At 39.8% G+C, this 19533-nt stretch overlaps 2 protein-coding genes across 7 annotated transcripts in view; both read right to left on the bottom strand.

Annotated features, from left to right (window-relative positions):
• Positions 1 to 19533, bottom strand: part of LOC132980334 (P2Y purinoceptor 3) — an 81916-nt gene that overhangs the window by 13886 nt on the left and 48497 nt on the right. Inside the window, exon 2 of one of the 4 annotated variants that reach the window (XM_061046408.1) lies at positions 3934 to 4059. In XM_061046408.1, coding sequence (XP_060902391.1) covers positions 3934 to 3963 — 30 coding nt within the window. In that variant the 5' untranslated portion in view covers positions 3964 to 4059. Of the gene's footprint in view, positions 1 to 3933; positions 4373 to 19533 lie in introns of those variants that run through there. The other 3 variants (XM_061046410.1, XM_061046409.1, XM_061046407.1) reach the window with 3 other exon arrangements.
• Positions 16350 to 19533, bottom strand: part of fam168a (family with sequence similarity 168 member A) — a 28834-nt gene continuing 25650 nt past the window's right edge. For all 3 annotated transcript variants that reach the window (XM_061046401.1, XM_061046403.1, XM_061046402.1), the window contains one exon: positions 16350 to 19358. The gene's annotated coding sequence lies outside the window, so the exon portion shown is untranslated. The remainder of the gene's footprint in view (positions 19359 to 19533) is intronic.

Raw genomic sequence — 19533 nt, 5'->3', positions numbered from 1 at the left:
TACTAACCAATTAACAGAAGAAAGCTTAGGGAGAGGAATCAAACAGGTGACATTCAACTGACATGGCTAGCATCTTAAATCCACAATGATGTTTTTCTGTAGTTAGACTTCAAACAACCTGGTCAGATGCATCAATCTCACTATTTCTATTTGTCTAGTCTATGTTTTTTTTATGAAGTAGTTAACTAGATTTGCAGGATGACAGCTTCATGACTCCAACCATTCAGTGTCTTACTGTTTTGGCTCAATCACAGAACATACTACAGATGTTCAGCGTTGATTGAAATGTAGGCAGCAAGTTGAAAATATCTAATTGGTTCTAAAGCATTAACACATTCACAACATCAGCTACACAAAAACCCTAACTGGGCATGTGGCATTTATTTATTTCTCTCTTAATTCTGTTCTTTCAAACTTTGTTATTTGGAATAAGACGGGCTTTTTGTTCAAGAGATGCCCAAGTATTCTCAAACTTCTATCACTGTCTTGACGCACGTTTTTGCTGATGAAAGGTCATTGTTATTTTTTGTTTCTCCTTGTGTTTTTAGAAAAACATGTTTTGCTGTAAAAGGCTAATCAAAAGCTTAGCAGAGCGGGAGGTAGCAGTTAAACTGAGTCCTGTGGTGACTGTCCTGGTATTGTGGTGCAAAGTCAATGCAGAGTCAGTAAAATATCCTCTATGCACGTCTGACAGTCTTGGAGAACTGTCTGTAGAGTACTTCACCCTTTTAACATTGGCTGTCGGTCGCCATGGTTCCCTAGATTTATCTCAGGACCTTCCGCATTACATTACCAATTCGAGGGAGCCATTTGGGTGGCATGGCTGGTATGGCTAGATATCCGCTTTTGATTATTTACCCAGTGAGATAATTCCTGGCACTTAACTATTTCCTGAAAACAAACTTCATTCCTGTTTTTCTCTCTCTACCACTCCATCACTTCTAGGACTCTGCCATGGTTCCTCGGAACAAGTGTAGCATTAGTCTTTTCTTAGTCAGACAGAAAAAAAACAGCCACAGAAGCCTGAGCATGGCCTGGCTGAAAGGAATCTTCACTGAAAACACAACAAGCACGCCAAAATCCCATGGCGAGTTTGCCAGGTCTTTGCACATGACAGCCCATCCACATAGTTCTTGGTTATTGCTTCTGTGATGTGACAACTTGTTTACACAGGAGTTATGAATACTGCTCAATACTATGAATATAACATTGAAAACAGTGACAAATTAAGTTGTCAGATATATGCTTATTGCAGTTTTTCACTCAGAAATGTCCCCATGGTGACCTTGACAGCAGAGATGATTCTACAGTTCACTTAGCAAATGATTTTATCCAAAGCGGCGTACATCAGAGAGCAAGTACAACACAAGCAAGGATCTAGAAAGGAAGAAACAAATAAGTGATCGGACACAGGTGCTGATAGGAAGTGCACAAAAGGCGGAGCACAACATCAACAGCTGTTCTTGAGAGTTCTAATCAGCATTAAACCATCCTAAATATTGTCGTTATCAAACAAAACCATCATCATCATTTTCAAAAACATCATTGTCATCATCAATATCATTAAGTGCGTAGGTTCATGAAAGAGCTGGGTCTTTAGCTTTTTCTTAAAGGTGCAAAGGGACTCTGCAGATCTGCAGATGATGTATGTAAACTCTGAATGGTAGGAGTTATTTGCCAAAATATAGAGTTGAAAACAAATTAATTAGCTGCCAACAACTTGATAACAATTTATCTTTTCATTTTGTATCATTATTTACCATTATTTACATGCCTGCTTTTTTTCCCCTCACACATCAGGATCATCTGGATGAAATACCGTAAAAATGTTGGACTGCTGTGATCAAGGTTCAAAGTATTATTACGAAATCTCTAGGGAATGTGTTTTCAGTGCTAATCGATTAACAAGCTACTGAAAAGACAACAGATTAGGGCTGGGCGATATATCGAGTTTTTAAGATATATCGATATATTTTCAATCCAGATATAGGGTAGGACAATATCGTTAATATCGATATAGTTCATGTTGCATGAATATAACTTTATACGTTTCTTCTGTGGAGCTGCCAGTTCACCTATTTCTCATCTCACTGTCTCTCCCTCTTCACCCTGCTCCTCTCTCTCTCTCTCTCTCTGAGCCAAACTCAACAAACTAAATGGATAACAAAACACACAACTGTGTTTATTTTGTTATGCAGAAAATTAATTAATTTCACAAACAGGTAGTTTGTTTTCATGTACATGTTGAACTTGTGCAACTGACTGTTAATAAAAGGCATATCAATATATATTGAGTATCGCCATTCAGTGAGAAAATATCGAGATATGAGTTTTGGTCCATATCGCCCAGCCCTACAACAGATAGTGAAAAACCTAGGTAATGTTAGCTAGGACGTGGAGAATGCTAGCGATAGCTGCTGTCTGGTATCCAATTGGTCATCAAATATGTTGTTTAACTCTAAAATATGGTCCGTCCAGATTTCTCCCTTCCTATTAATTCACTGCTTAAGAGTGCAGCTATGAATATGGTTTTGTAGATGGCCTACTTTGATGACTTACAACTTGTAAAAATCAGCAAACACACACACACACACACATTTGTACATATATACAATAAAGTGAATCTTGCCACATTTAAGCAGTTTTGCTTCAAGTGCATTATGTCTATGGGATGACTGAGAAGATTTATCTTGCCTCACTTGTATTTCTACCAAAGAGCAAAACAAATTCCATCTGTTGGCTTTAGTTGAAATAAAATTGCATTTCAGTAGAGCTATTGACAATGCTTATTTATGGACTTTACATTAAAAAAAATACAACAAGCTGATAGGAGATTCATATTCACTTCTCTATAATCCCCCAACCCCCTGGAATCTTCTTCTACTTGTGTACAATCTTCTCTTTCCACCCCTGGTATAACTTTAGTGTCCTCTGACATTAAACTATCAATGTGGTCTGAAAAACTGCAATGGATATTTGCTCAGGTTGCATGATTAATATATCCATGTTTTAGAACAAACCACGTATCCAACACAATGTCAGGCCTTCAAACACTTGTTTTCTAGCGCAATATACACATAGGTCTAATTAAATGTGCTCTAAAGACTCTTACAGTGGTCAAGATTTGTGAGGAGAGGACTAAGGGATTTTTTGGATCAGTGATGTCAAAGTAATGCATTTTATTACATTGTTAAAATGTAGAACCACTTTATGGGAGAAGTGGTATTTTCCCAGGGCGATTTAATGGCCTCGTTTTTGTGGTTTGTAACTTTACATAAACGTTATAAATGTTTGGCTTCACTTCGTTGTGATGCTCTGCAAATAACACACAATACATTCCCTGAAAGATGCTGTCAAAAATCACAACACCTGGGGGTCTGCTTAGTGAAGCTTTGATGCCTGAGGCAGGACACTGTGCAGCTTGAGGGCAACATCAGCATCTGCTTTGAGTACATGTTGAAAACTAACGAGATACAACTTGATGTGCCTTGTGTGGGAACAAAAATCACGAGGGAGTAAACCGGGAAAAGATGTAACAAAAACCTGATGTGATCACGACTAGTTCTAATCGAAACCGATAACTTTCTTACCACTGCAGACAGGACACAACTCTTGCTGCACCATAGCAGACACAAATGCTGTTTCTTGGTATGGTATTAAAGTAAGTTAAAATCCTTCTGTTTTACACTGACAGTTCATTTCGGCCACTGCATGTTTATGAACTGTCCCAGCGTGTCGTGCCTGTCATACTTCTTAAACACATAGGCCTACCACTGGAGCTGTTATGACATGCATAGGTGTTTTGAAAAGATTGGTAGAGCAACGAAGTCTATGCCCTCATGAGAAATACTGTTCGTTTAGTGCCCTAATATAGTTAAGACTACTAGATATTTTGCATTCCTGAAGGTTAGGTTAGAAAAACTGTTAACTTACCCACAATGATAGCAAAAGAAAGTGCAACATCAACAGGTTTATGATGAAGCCATGGCAGATGACTCGTCCTGCTCCGTTCCCTCTTCTTTGCAACTACAATGTCCGTGGAGGGAAAAGATAGAAGCTGTAGAGAAGCCACTATAAACACACTCAAAGCATAACAGCATGAACAAGTGTGGTTAAAAGTCGATGCCTCCCTGACCCAGTGCGGACCTTAGTGCTGCTACGGGTGGCTTCGCACACTGCTGCTGCTGCTGCTGCTGAACCTGAGCGAGCGCTTCACAAGGCACGCGCATGCGCACAGGCAATGAGTCTTGAAACTGAAAAGTAGGGCACAGAAAGAGAACCATTAAATGTGAGACGTCTTTGCGCTGTTGTGCAGTTTTTCTAACCTGCCATGTCAAACTTTTTTTCTTTGTCTTTTTTTTTCAGATAAACCTAGGTCATTTTAAAGACTTGCTTTTGACCGGCCCGTCAGCTAGCAGGTGCATTTTAGCAGGACTTCAAACATAGTTCCGGTCAACCGGTTCAACTCGCTCACTGTTCATATCAAGGCGCTTACTGCTAGAGCGTGAAACAAGCCTAATAAAAATTTTGAAATGTTTTTTTAATTACGTTGGAAAGTTTCCAACTTTTAAACAGGGCCATACCTAGGATTTAAATAGGCTATTATTGAGGTCATGAGATAAAGTTCACACACCCAGCACACTTTTGTTTAAGCACAACTTTCTTGTATGGAGCACCTCTTGTCATAATCATTCAGTTCATCAGCATGCATGTCCAAAGTGACCTAAAAACAACCTTTTGAAAATGTTTTCAAATAATAAATGTGAGACTATGACTGACTTTAAGTAAGTATGACAGTTATGGGTGTCTCTTAAATTACACCGAATGCCAACGTCAATGGTTGCTGCTCATTGATATAAGGCTATTTATAGTCAACTTTGCTAGAACTCTTTTTCATGAGAAACTGGTAGGCCAGGCCTTCGACTGTAATGTCATTGGGATTTTATGAGCCTTTTATTGTGCTCTTATTTGATTTGTTAACATTGCTGTTTCCTGCTCAGCATCCGTGTTTAAATCAGAATATATCTGATAAGACGCAGCTACAAGGGAGACACAACTTGTAAAACTGCTATGTGGCCTAAGACAGTGCAACTGTAGGCTTATCTGTTACACTAGCTACTGTTGACATCACAAAGTACATATTTCTGTTTGTGGGTTCAACAACAAGCTACAGGTGTCATCTTTTGTTGTTGTGGCTAATGCCTTGTGTGCTGTATGTCCTTTTAGAGTAGTCCACCGTTACCAGGTTAATGAGAGGAACCTTTAACAATCATCGGTTACGTGGCCCCTAGGCTAGATTATTGTAATGTCCTTCTGTCAGGTCTGCCAAAGAAAAGTCTGCGAAGTCTGCAGATGGTTCAGAATGCTGCAGCTCGTGTTCTGACCAGAGCCTGCAGATATGAACACATTACCCCGGGGTTGGCCTCTCTTCATTGGCTCCCTATTCATGCCAGAGCAGATTTTAAGGTGCTGCTGCTAACTTTGAAAATATTAAATGGTAGCGCACCATTGTATCTTACCGACCTGGTGAACCCCTATGTGCCTGCCCGAGCCCTGCGTTCTCAGGGGACGGGTCTTTTGAGTGTCCCAAAGGTCAGAAAGAAGACAGTTGGTGAGCGGGCTTTTTCTTTCCGTGCACCGACACTTTGGAACAGTTTACCTCTGGCCATTAGGCAGGCTTGTTCTGTTGAGGTTTTTAAAGCAAAGTTAAAGACCCATCTGTTTACTGTTGAGTATGACTCATGATTTCTCTGTATGTTTTTTCCTGTATTTTAACTGTATTGCTTTGTACAGCACTTTGATTTAAAGCGCTTTATAAATAAAGTTATTATTATTATTATTATTATTATTATATTTGTGAAAAGTGATGAAAGAAGTAAAGATTGGGATTTGCATCATGAGATCAGGAGACTGAGGTCTGAGACAATCGGTCAGACATGAGGTCGTTTACAATGAATACGTCCTTCATGGTCTAAACCAGGGGTCTCCAACAGGTAGCTCGGGAGCTACTGGTAGCTCGCAGGCAGGTTTTCAGTAGCTCGCCTATAGGTTGACCGACTGTGTTAAAAATAAAAATAAAAATCTGATGATGGTAAATGCACCTCTTCCCACTATTCATATATTTGGCCCATAAAAACAAGTATGAAGTACTATTGTTTTCTTGGACATTGATGTGAATTTAAGATTATTGATAAGCATTGGCTTATTGCAATTTCACACGTCTACAAACAGTAGCTTAATTCAGCTGATGTGAGCTATGTAAGTAAATGCAAGCGATTTGATGCAAGTAGCCCTTAGCCACTTTCATTTATTGAAAGTAGCTCTCAGATGAAAAAAGGTTGGAGACCCCTGGTCTAAACATTCATTAACAAATTAGTCAATATCTGGTTTTGAGAGAACTGTCCATTCTTTTGTTCTTCTTCAGTATTTACATTTTTTTTTCACTCATCACTGATTCAGTGTGAATAATTGACTTGAGTATACTTTATTTCCTGTAGCTGTTGAATCAAGGGGTTGGAAAGTTAGTAGTTTGTGTTGTAATATTAAATGGCTAAGATCTTCCTTAAAGATTAAACTCTCGTTCGATTTAATTCAATGTTTTTTTTTTCCTTCTGACAGGAAAATCATTGACAACTTGCACCTTGAGTCACATTGCGGTCACTCCAGTTTCCTCCATTTTATTGAACTATAAACGCCTATCGATGTTAACACACCAAAAGAATGTATCAATATCTTTCTGACTGTGTTTGTTTGTGTGAAGGGAGTTTGAGGATCCATATTTCAGGATTTATATCAACAAATCTGGAAATTACAAATGTATGGATGAATTAGTGAAAGGGATTAAACGTTAGCTGACAGCGTTACGAGTGCGAATTCGAGTGAACTGTTGTGTTCCCAGGAATAAGCCACAGCTGGGAAACAGTTGGTTATAACAGCATGGAGTTCATTACCCTTGACTGGACCACACACTGATATCAGACTAAGGAAGTTGTTTTAGGATATTCAAAATAACCAGACATTTTAAAAACTATCCCAAACTTTACAATCTGATACCAACAATACGGCACCAAAATCCTCTCAGATGTCATGAGAGAATGTCATAAAATTAGAAAGGTATTTGAATTGTTGTACATTGAACCCATGAGATCAGTGAAAGACGAAACGGGAGATAAATCTGTCTTTTTTCCGCTGAGAGAGAAAATGAATATAAAAGAGGGTCAAGCCACTTAGGAGATTAAAATTGTAAGCAGTCATCCAGCAGCCATGTGTCATATTGAAAATTAGACATGTGCAGACAGGAAGTGGACTTCATTCCTCTCCTATTTCCAAACATGTTGTTAAAAGCTTAATCAGGGCATTTCGTAACATTTGAGCAGTATTGTAAGAACTTGTCAGATACAAACACTGACATTTAAGGCCTACACCCACTTTGCATGTGTTCTGCAATAGTATGGATGCTTTTATGGGGAAGCTGTAGCGTCTCAGTGTGCTGGAAGAAAATACATGTTGAACCTGAAGTATGATGGTACATCTCAGAAAAACAAGAAGCACTTGGAGCATCTTTGCACTGTCCTTGACTTTGTTATCTTGGACTGTTTTAATTGGATGACACCGTAAACAAATATTTGAGTAGGAATTTTTATTTGAACTGTTCCTTTTTGGACCAGTACCAGTGGCTAAAATTAGTTGCAATGTTTCAAAGCAAAACCCAACTCTCTTGATGTGTGGTTTCCCACTAAGAAACTTCCTGTCCAATGTTTTGATGAATGTGTAATACTTGCCCCAAACTGTTTTTCTACATTTTCTCTATAATATTCTCCCGAATTTCCCCTCTGGGGATCAATAAAGTATTATCCAAACTTCCAAGTATGTCAATGGCTTTCTCCACATGCTCTTACAGTCCGTCAGACAAGCCGTGTGGGAATATGTGTCTATGTGTATTGTGTCCAGCACTTAATACATTTGCATGTTTGGGAGAGTAGTCTGAAACAGGATGTTATGATTTCCCTCATGTCTTGTCAAAGAGGTTTGTGTCTCTGTGTGTATTTTGTTCATTCAGTTGAATACACAAATGATGACAAGTGTCTTGCAGTGATGGCTTTTACACACTGTTGTGAAGATTTTCAAATCTGAAATGACTTGTAATTAAAGGCATATACAATACTGTTTAATTGCTCATCGTGGAGGAAAATTACAAAAATAGAAATGCAATACAAATTTAATCTAATTAATTCCATAACTGGCTGAAAATAAATTTAAAATAGAAGAACTTTGGATGTTTAAAACATCAAGTGTGACAGCAAATGAAACAGAAGCCTCCATTAATAACCTTTAATCCAAAGATTTGATGTAAAATCCAGAGCAGGTGGTCCTATTGTGTATAATACAGCTATGTTATAAACTAAGAGACAATAACACCAACTTTGATCTAGTATAAATGATTCGACATGTACTTTTATTTCACAATAAAATCAGAGTACGTGTTTCACAATGATTTCCTGCCAAAACTGAGCTGGAAAAAAAAGCCTAATGACGCACATAGGCGATTGAAGTTTAAAAAAAAAGCTTAACAGACTGAAATAAGATGCTCAGCTGAAGTTGCAGATACACACATATAGACATTGTTATTGTTTAAATGTACAGACTATAGAAAGGGGTCAAGTCTTGTGATGTGAGGCCATGTGTCGCTTCATGATCCAGCCTGCAGGATCCCAGCAGAGGAGAAATGATGTCATGAGTTACACACTAATGCGCCTGTTATGGCCACTGAGGACATTATCATTACCGTTCATTAGCTCAGCTACATCCAGATACTACAGTACAGTGTCATACTTTAACTCCCTTCTCTATGCCAGTGTCTTAATCCAATTCAATCTTTTTCTGTTAAAGTGAGACTTTGTGATTTATGAAGTTGGAATGAAAATAAATTAAAGTGTCCTAAAAGAAGACATGTACAGCCTTGCTGCTAACAGTCTTACCTAGTCTGACCAAAAGCTAATGTTAGCTAACTTTATGTTGATATTGTGTTGTGGTATAAGCGTGTCAGTATAGTGCTGTTGTGATGACTCGTCTGTATTTGTACTCCCACTTAGAGATGTTCAACGTCTACTTTCTTGTCCCTGAGGGGACATTTTTGTAGTGGCAGAAGAATCAAATACACAGGACGTGATGTTTAAGAAATCCTTTGTGCCAATAGGTGGGGAGCATTTCACGACATTTGTTGAGTTGTTGAGAGTGGTAGACGCTCAACATGGCGGGGGGGTACGGGTATCTTGGCCTGGGTAATCTTCAGGACAGTTGAGCACAGGCCACATCATCAGTAGTGTACCCTTGCATCACTGGGTGTTTCGGCGTTTCACTATACACCCTCCACAAGGGCGGCCCGCTGCAGGATGATCAGCCCTCAGCGTGTGTCACGTGTCAAACCGTCCCAAAGGTTCACCCTGACATCTTTCCGCTTGATCCAAATCCACTGGCTGCTTCTTTCAGCCGCCTCTGAAAGTGATCTGATGGTCTTCCGCTGAGCCTGACCGTGGATTCCAAGCTCCTTCAGCAGTCTGATGGTAGACGACGCAACAAATCCTCTGCATCCCACTTCAACCGGATAGACTTTGGTCTTCCAGCCACGCTGCATTGCTTCTGCTGCAAGCTCTGCATAACGCAGCTTCTTACGCTCATAGGCCTCCTCAACAGAGTTCTCCCATGGAACTGTGAGTTCTATAATGTAAGCAGTCTTCTGTGAAGGGGACCAGAACACCAAGTCTGGCCTGAGGTTGGTGGAAGCTATTTCAGGTGGAAAAATTAGTTGACGGCCGATGTCCGCCAACATCCTCCAGTCACGGGCCCTGCAAAGGTGTCCTTCTGATCTGGTGAAGGTATGTTTGGGTGTTTTCTGTCCTTCTCAGACAAAGGTTGTTGCCCTTAGGGTGGGGTTGCTTGCTCTCGGAGGCAAGGAGTTGGTAGCACACCGCCTGTTCTCAAGGGCTAATGCCAGGCGTTTTAGTACCTGATTATGCCGCCAGGTGTATCTCCCTTGCGTGAGGCTGGTCTTGCAGCCTACCATGATGTGTTTGAGGGTCACTGGAGTTGGGCAGAGGGCACAGGTTGGATCCTCGCCGTACCACTGATGGAGGTTCTTTGGTGATGGAAGCACATCATATGTCGCTCTGATGATGAAGCTGATCTTGCTTGCTTCCATTTCCCATAAATCTTTCCAGCTGATCTTCCTCTGCTCCACACCTTCCCACTGCATCCATTGCCCCTGTTTGGCAAGAGAGACCGCCTTTGCACTTCTTGCGACCTCCTCCTGTCGCCGCACCTCCTCGACCACCAATGTCCTCCGCTCTGATGTTGTGGCCTTTCGCCAAGTTGGTTTACTTGTCGCAAGGCCAAAGCCTCCTCTTCCTTGCTGGACTTGCCCCACGATGTCTTTGTGCCTCAGCGCTGATGAAGCTTGCTGTAATGCATCAGATGGTGTCCACTTCCGGCCAGTTACCAGGGGCGGCGCAGCAGCACTGATGGTCTTGTCTCTGGAGTCCCTCAATGTCATCTGGAGTCTTACTTTAGAACACTTGCATTCCTCTGTTAGACTAGTAAGAGGTAGTTCCAGGACCCCTTTGCTGTAGAGGCTGATGTTAGATAGACATCGCGGGACACCAAGCCATTTCTTCACATATGAAGTAATGGTTCACTCCATCTTCTCCACAGTTATTATTGGGGCTTCATAAATGGTCAGTGGCCACATTGTTCGAGGAAGGAGTCCAAATTGTAGGCACCAGAGCTTCAGTTTCCCAGGCAGTAGGGTCTGATTGATGTTCTCCAGGCCATTGACAATTTCTTGCCTTAGTTGTTGCACCTGCTCTTTGTCCTTGAGACTTGCATTGTACCATCTGCCCAGGCTTTTAACTGGTTGCTCAGACACTGTTGGTATTGGGTTGTCACCGATGCAGAATCTTGTGTCTCTAAGCACCCCCTTGACTGTGGAGATGCTTCGAGATTTACTTGGTTTGATTCTCATTCGGGCCCACTTGATGTTCTCCTACAGCTTTAGAAGTAGCCGCTTGGTGCATGCTGCAGTAGTGGTTAGTGTTGTCATGTCGTCCATGTATGCCCTGATGGGCGGCAGCCGGAACCCATCCCTGGTTTGTTCACCGCCCACCACCCATCTCGTGGCCCTGATGATGACTTCCATGGCCTTTGTAAAAGCCAAGGGTGAGACTGTGCAGCCTGCCATTTTGTGCTGAAGTCAGCTGTTGTGAAGCACAGCTGCAGGTCTTCGAAATAGCTATTGACCAGTGTGGTGATGAGCTTTGGTACATGGAAAAAGGCAAGATTCCCAAAGGAGTTCATGGGGAACTGAACCAAATGCATTGGCCAGATCGAGGAAGATCACATGTAGGTCTCTCTTGTCCTTCTTAGCTGCTTGGATCTGGTGCCAGATCATGCTTGTATGCTCCAAACAGCCCGAAAATCCTGGTATTCCTGCTTTCTGTACAGATGTATCAATGTACTTGTTTTTTTACCAGATAGGTGGACAGCCTTTGTGATACAATGCTGAAAAAGATTTTTCCCTCGATGTTGAGGGGAATTTTTTGTAGTGGCAGATTAACATTGAGACATATAGATAACACAGGTAGACTGAGCTACAGAAAACATTTAAACATGAATACGATAATGCATCAAGTAACAGTAGAGCATTGAGAGTATGTAAGTCCATCCAAGTCTCGACACTTTATCTTATGGCTTCATTATCACGTTCAGTTTTAGTTTTTAATTTGTTTGCGCAATCTCTTTATGAAAAGTGTGATAAAAGAAACATTTACTGCCGGGATTGTTTGACCACATCGTCACTTTAACAAAAGCTCTCATAACTAAAGCCTGCGTTTTTTGTGTGACTTTAAAAAGGGAGAGTGTGAGGAGGAAGCAAGACAAGAAAAAAATCAGGGACTCACCGATTAGCATGTGATAAAAAATCCATGCACTCATAATGTCCATGTTGTCATACTGGAAAAATACTTACTGAAACATCTACAAAGGCCTAATATTCAGTACTTTACAGAGTGTAAAGGAACTGATATAATTCAACCTGTTTTAATAATCAAACGGGCCAAATAACATAGTGTGGTTGTATTTGTTCAGCTTGTGAACCGAGACATCCAGGTGTTATTATCCAAATGTGTTCCTTTAATTCATTGTCGTAGTAAACCTTCTGATAAATGTAACATACTCAATCTTCTACTTGCTTCAGACCTGCAATCAGCTCAGGCACATTACTGCAGAGATTAAAGATGTGAGGCTATGTGTGTGTGTGTGTGTGTGTGTGTGTGTGTGTGTGTGTGTGTGTGTGTGTGTGTGTGTGTGTGTGTGAGTGGTGGGGCATTGTGCACTAAAGAGGTGTGTGTCAGTGTTTGTTCAGCAGTGCGTGGATGTTCTGGAGCGGAGGTTGGCATTTCACAACTTGGAAGGATGTCTGGAGATTGATGTAGAGAGAAGTGAAAGAGTACGTTTTTCTGTGCTGTTGGTTCATTTCTGCTGCCACAGGAAACTGTGCTTTTTGGTTCTTCTATTTGAAAGCACACTAACTCGGTCAAAGCGTGTGTGTCCTTACATCAACCTTTCCAGGAAACAGGACAAAGACTGCAGTACTGAGGTGTCATTTAAGGAATAATAAAAAAACATAGAATTTACACAAGAAAAACAAAAAATGTATGCCAGTAATAAAGATTTATTCTATTCTAAATTGATGACCAACATTTACACTCTTGCCTGGTGACAGGCTCAGTTTCATTATTATTTTTCCACTCCAGGTTTTAGGTTTTCTTTTTTCAATAAATGAAAGTGAAGTTTATTTATTGTCTCTTCCTTAAATTTGGCATCACAGCTTTTGAGGAAACATAATACAGATAGAAAACTGTCTGATTAAACGTGCCTGTTGTTGTTCCCTGTACTGATTGTCCCTTGTGCTCCCAGGTTATTGCTGAACATGGTGCATCTGGTCTATGCTAAAAAAAACTCTGTCATGACATTAAACGACAGACACGTTTGGAGTAGGGATCACTGTTTTGTGCCTCTCAGTAAGAAATGTGTGCTTTGTTTATGTTGTCATTTGTTGGTCTTTATTTGATTATTTGTTAGCCTAATAAATCTTATAGATTTGGCGTTTTTAGAGTTTTTGCTGGGTCAGTTGGGATGTTCAATTTAGCATGAATTGGTTACATTAGTGTTTGTTCAATGAAACTTGCATTGGTTTCCAGTAAATGTAAGGGTGCATTGCTCTGGTTAAAACAGGGTTCCTTTAAATTAGGAAGTGAAGTACTGGTTGAGGTTAAAGTTTAGTTTTTAATCTTAAAGTTGATGACATAAACAGACATTCATCTTAGTTCATTTGAAACCACAGTTCTTGACTCAATAAAAAAAACTCAACAGCATCAACATAGCTAGAGCCAGATCACATTACTATAAATGGCACTGACCATTCAGAGAGAAATACATTTTTATTGGATTTGTTTATTTCTGAAGATTTGAAATAAAAACACTTTTTTTTTTAGCAAATATTGCAGAGCTAAGAGTCACACCTGTAACATGTCAGGAGTTTGGTGTTAATGGGTGACTCTGGAGCTACTGTACCCTAACTCAGTGGTTCCCAAAGTGGGGGTCGCAAGACACAGAGGGTGGTCGCGGGATTCCTTTCAAAAAACTTCTAACAATTATTTTACCCATTATTGTGAAAATGTATCCAAAAAGTAGTTTAAGAGATGACTTGCTCTGCTTCTAGCTTTTCTTACAATAAATTACAAAAAGCATATTCAGATGTTTGGGATGTTGTGTGATGTTCCAATACCTTGGTGTGTTTGGATAGGGTTCATGGTGTGTGCGGCTGTTTGCAACGTTTTATGTTTTTACCACCTCCAGGAACAACGGGGGGTCTCCGGTCTCTAACATCGTATATTGAGGGGTCGTGGGCTGAAAAGTTTGGGAACCCCTTTCCTAACTTATCTGTTCACTATCAGGGCATTGTTGTGCCTTCACTTTCCTGTTACAAAGTGTCACATATTTAGAGTTCAGTGTATAAAGAGCTGTTTCAAACATGCTGATACAAATCTCTTCCTTTCCAATGAAATCCATTCACCCTCCATGAAACACTTCAGGTTGAGAAAGGAGACAATGAGACGGTCTTCCTTTTATAGGAAAATTTTAATAGTTATTCAATGTTCTACATTTTACAGTAAATATACAATTACAAACTTGGCTTAGTTATAGTACTAAGATCACTAACTGATCTTTAAAAAAAAAACCCTCAACAACAACAAAAGAAAAAAAACATAAAAAAAACCTAAATTAAAAACAGATTTACACTTCATATCACAAGCCTGACGCTGGTCCTTCACTCTGGACCAAATAGCTAACATACAATTCACTTCTCTCAACGCTGAACAGACGTTGGGCTTCTGTTTCAAACACAACCTTACGGTAACAGATATACCATAGCATGTGCAAACTGGGTACCAAGCTAAAACTTCCAAAGGATTGGGGTTGTTCCGAATACTCGATCCATGGGGGGGAATGGGATACGAGTATGCTTTTTTTGGAAGACAAGGAATTTCCACTTTTTGCATCACATTTAGTGTCAAATTAAACTAAGAGATATCTGACAAATTGAAATTAAAAAGCTGCAGCAGAACATCAAAGACATTTAAGAGCCTACTATTCACTGGGATAGTAGTGTTTTTAATTTATACTCGTGAAAGAAAGTAAGACTTTGTAACTGCAAGGCAAAACAGGAAGTGGAAAGATGGAAAGAGAGAGGGGAGGAGTGATGAATCGTTCTGGTTGCTTTTCACTGATCAAGTGAAAACGTATTTAAAATACAGCGTCAAAGAAACAGAGTAATGCTCATTAAAATAACCATCCTTCAATGTCAAAGAGGATAGCACGATGGAAAATGAAAACGATGATAAAAGACCCATGATTTAAGATGACTTTGCATTTACCCATCCGAACACACTGAAGTGTTCCTTATACTTTAAGTGCAAATTGAAATAAATGAGGCGAGGAATGTGAAATGGGGAAGCTGTTTCACCGTACTGAAAAACAGATGAGTGTTTTCTCACACAACCCTCATATCTCAGTGGTTCTGCCTCCCTACTGACCCCCGTTTTTACAGTTTTTAAGAGCATTGGTCCTCGGCTGGGAGATAAAAATTCCCTCTTATTAATGCTTCTCGTGAAATGACCATGTCCTTTTTTAAGAACACATTTTTGTCGTCGTCTAAAATTTCCTGAAATCAGACATTCAATTTGAAAAGACCACCAATCTAAAATATGTCAGTGTCAAAATCTGACACCCTATTATGAATCTCAAATGGAAAAAGACCTGGCTTAACTATGAATTTATCATTACGCTCACATTAAAACATCAGTGAAGCTCACTGGCGACATCTAGTGTTCAAAAGGCTTCATAGAGTTTTCATTAATGGAAAAAATTTAACATTCTATCCATTACTGACACCAACTCGCTTAGTTCTCAGGGTGGTGAGGCGGGTTGCAAAGGTTGGAATGAAAGCAACTAAAGGCCAAAGTATATGAAAGTATGGAAGCACAGAAAAGGATTAACATGGATATGCATTGTCTTGCGTCATTGCAAGGGTTCAAATTAAAATGTTTGGATTGGAAATGGGGGATGCAAAAATGGCCTCTGAGGGGGAAGTTTGAAAATAGGAGAAACACAGAGGATACAGTAAGAAAGATACAAACTGAGACAGGAAATATGCATCAACAACAAAGTGAGAAATAGGACAGCAATAGGAAAACACAGAATCACAAGAAGCTAGACGTAACAAGGACTCAGAATTCACCAGTTACTTAGGAGAATAAAACTCAGATTGCGCAAACTGCTGTTGGTGAAATATGGCACAGAATAAAAGGATGTGGTAGGGAGGGTTTTCAGGACATCTTTCAGTAACACCTACAGAAAAGGAATGGACCGCAAAGATGTTTCCCGATATAGCATGGGAACCTTTTTTTCAGTCAAACAACAAACAAAAAAGAAAAGAAAGAAAAAGCTATCCATTTCAGTTCTGTCATTAATCCTCTGTTTCCTCAATATCTTTAAACTCAGGCAACATTGATAAAAAAGTGGGAATTTGGTGAAGAGAATTTTAACAAAATCTTGTACTTATTTCCAAGACTTGGGTCATAAATTCTCCATCAGTGACACAAACACAGGACAGAGGCGCAGAGAAGAAGGTCAAAGAAAATATTAAAAGCACAAACAGTAGCTGCCACACTGATGCAACCATGCTTAGCTAGAAATACATTACTGTACCACTTGCTGTATAAATATACTGCATCTTTTTTTTTTCTTTTTTTTTTTACTTAGAGATCCAATGCTATAGTGTAATACACCTGAATATTATGCATACCCATTATGCTTATTTGACCAGAGGGAAGGACAGGGGGGGGAAACAATACTGAAAGAAGTAGTGGTTGGTTAAATAAATCCTAATGACAAGTGACATCGCTGCTGTCGCAAGAAAACTGCTTCTGTATTTTTCCGTCTTTCAGCTTTTTAAATCTGAATGTACAAGATCCTTCCATCTTCTAAAATACAGAGATTGGTTTAAAAAATAAGCTCAAAGGTTGATTGTTTTCATGCGACAGCAGCTTGATGTCATATTTTCTTGAGAATTGACCTACTTGTGTACAAACATCTGGACTAAGAATACCTCAAACACTCGACCTTATTGTTTTATTCTTAATTACAATATAAATTGCTTCTTCCTCCCACCAGCACTACAAAGCCTAGGTACCTGTTACTTAGCATTAAATTATAGTCACCAAGTTTTTTTTATTTTTTCTGTCTTATGTTGTGCAATATTTCCTCACAAGGTTATTCAATACCCAAATTCTTGATATGTTCTAGTCTTCTTAGCAGTAAGTGTAATAATTATTGAGTGGAGGCTGCATACAGAGCCTGTAATCCATACTTAGAGATTACAACAATACATTTTTTTTTTTTTAAATCAAGTCAAAACGCTGATAAAATAATTACTGTATGTTAACAGTGGGAGGCATTCCCTCTTATTATTTTATTGCAATATCAAACCACGCCATCTACATACCTGCGCGGTAAATGCTTTTTGTTATACTGATCTGTCCTCTACAGATTCTTGAAGTCTTTTTTTTTGTGTGTAACTCCTGAAAAAATACCACAGGTCTCACCTAATTATTAAACCCCACCACCACTACTCAGCGTATGAAGATCTTCACACTGTGGCTGTGAAAGCCATTTGCATGTTCATAAATGCCTTTTTTTTTTTTCAATATGTATAAGCATAAAAAGGCAACAGAAAATGGCTTCATATGGTCCATGTCTCGTTGGCTTGAATATTCTCCTCCTCTTAAGACAGTTGTCATTTGATGGAGGATTATGCTGGATGTCTATTTTTATTTTATTTTAAATGCAGTCAGTAAAAGCAGATATGTGTAATTCTGTGATGTTTGAAGAATAAAGCAGTGGATTGTTCTCCTTTTAGTTACTAGAGGTCAAGCTTTAACTTGTCCTCTGCCCTGAACTGAACCAGTTTAAAATGAAGAGACAGAGTGACACTGTCGTCTTGGCTCATTACTTTTGAAAATATTTCGGAATACTTTCACAGATTTATAATTAGAGCGCTCGCGTTTCAGCTTTTCAATTCACATGGGAATACCCAAGAAGTTACATTTTGACTTTAACATGACATGGACCTGCTGTAAAAACACCACAGCCTCTGACTGGACTCTGTTTCACTCAACTGTGCTGCACAACAAGGCAGCCACGTCAATGGCTTGCTCTTCTCAGCACTCACAGCGTAGTGGAATGGACAAGCGGATTGAATCCTATTCATCTATCAGCACATTTATTGACCGGTCCATCATCAAATGTTTACTCAAGAGTCTGGGTTTTGATCTGTTGGAGTGCTTGGTTATATTAAGACAAGGAGGAGGAGGAGATGATATAATCACATTAGTGAGAAATCAATGTACAATACAAATAGTGCAACAAAAAAAAGCAGTGCGTCCGTGCAGTCTCTTGCAGGTGAGCTGTCACAAACTTAAATGTTTTGTACCTTGAAAAAAATGACTGACTGTGACTATATTAACTCCTTCTCCTCCTCCCTCACGGTCTGCTCTCTCTGTCTCCTCCTGCTCTGCTCTCGTAGCGCTCAAACAATCCCTTTAAAGTCCTTCTTCACTGTCTGCCATGCAAACCCTTACAAATCCACGTGTGTGTGTGTGTGTTGATCAGTAACAACATAACTGGAAGTTTGGTTCAGTAAGTGCCACTAAACAATGTTTCCCGCCACACCACAGGAGCCTGTGTGTGTGTGTGTGTGTGTGTGTGTGCGCGCGCGCGCGTGGTTGTGTGTGTGCATGTGAGGTGGTGTACACGACCACCTAGTTATTATAAATACTTGCACATATTTGTCTTCACCTTTTCACCTACGCTAAGATTAAGATTTTGATAGTGTCACAACATACTAGCCTGCATAGTATGTAGCATGAAGTACGTGGTGTTTTCTTAGTGTGACGTAGCTACGATGCTAATGTGGAAACACTGGGACACAGTAGGATGGGTAACGGTCGGTAAGTGTGCCCCGCTCAGAGCAATGTAGCACTCGTATGGAGACGAAACAGGCATGATTGACTGACTGCTGCCTGACGGACAGCTACTCGCTGGAAGACGGCCGAGATTAAACTGGAAATTAAAACAAAGTAGTTCAAAGAAAAAAGAGGAACAAAAAGGTATGAAAATTAAAGGTGTGGTAAGAAGACAGATTATCAAAAAGAAATGAAGTAACTCCTAATGATGTTAAAACCCTGTGCTGATAACTAGTTGTAAGAAAATTTGGCAGCATAAGTCAATAAGTCTTTGTAGAGACCGATGGAGATGATAACAAGGGAGTAAGTGCCTGAATATTTTCCAGCCAACTGAGCAGCAGCAGGAAGGACCACACACACCAGCACAACACAGAAACAGGAGGCAACTGACACCTGTGATTGGTCAAGAGTCCTTCTGGAGTTCCAATGATAGACGGAGCAAAGTAAAGTGAGGAAATAAAATGTGTAAAAAAAAAAAAAAAAAAAAAAAAATTACAAAATAAGGTAATGACTGGTTGGCAAATGAATAGAGTAAAAAATAAAAAGCAGCTATTTAAAAAAAGAAAGGTAGAGAAAGTCGCATAATAATAATAATAACAATAATAGTAAAGTGGCTGTTGCACTTTAGTTTGTTCTTGCAGACAGGTGCCGAGTTCCCGTGGTTACCAGTGGGAGCCCGTGTAAGATTTGAGCAGTTGCATACGATGGTGGACTCCAGATCTGGTGGGAAAGAAGAGCAGAGGTACACATTGGTGATTGATTTAAGACAGACTGTGGGCCTCAAGAGGGAGAGAAATGTGAGACGGCACAGTTTGTTCTAATCCGAGAGACGACAGAGGAACAAAAAAGGGAATGAAAGGGGGGAGGGGTTGGGGGAGGGGCAGGCGGAGGAACC

The sequence above is a fragment of the Labrus mixtus genome, chromosome 9 (genome assembly GCF_963584025.1).
Source record: "Labrus mixtus chromosome 9, fLabMix1.1, whole genome shotgun sequence".
Taxonomy (NCBI): Eukaryota; Metazoa; Chordata; class Actinopteri; order Labriformes; family Labridae; genus Labrus; species Labrus mixtus.
This window is presented reverse-complemented; position numbering and strand designations above follow the sequence as displayed.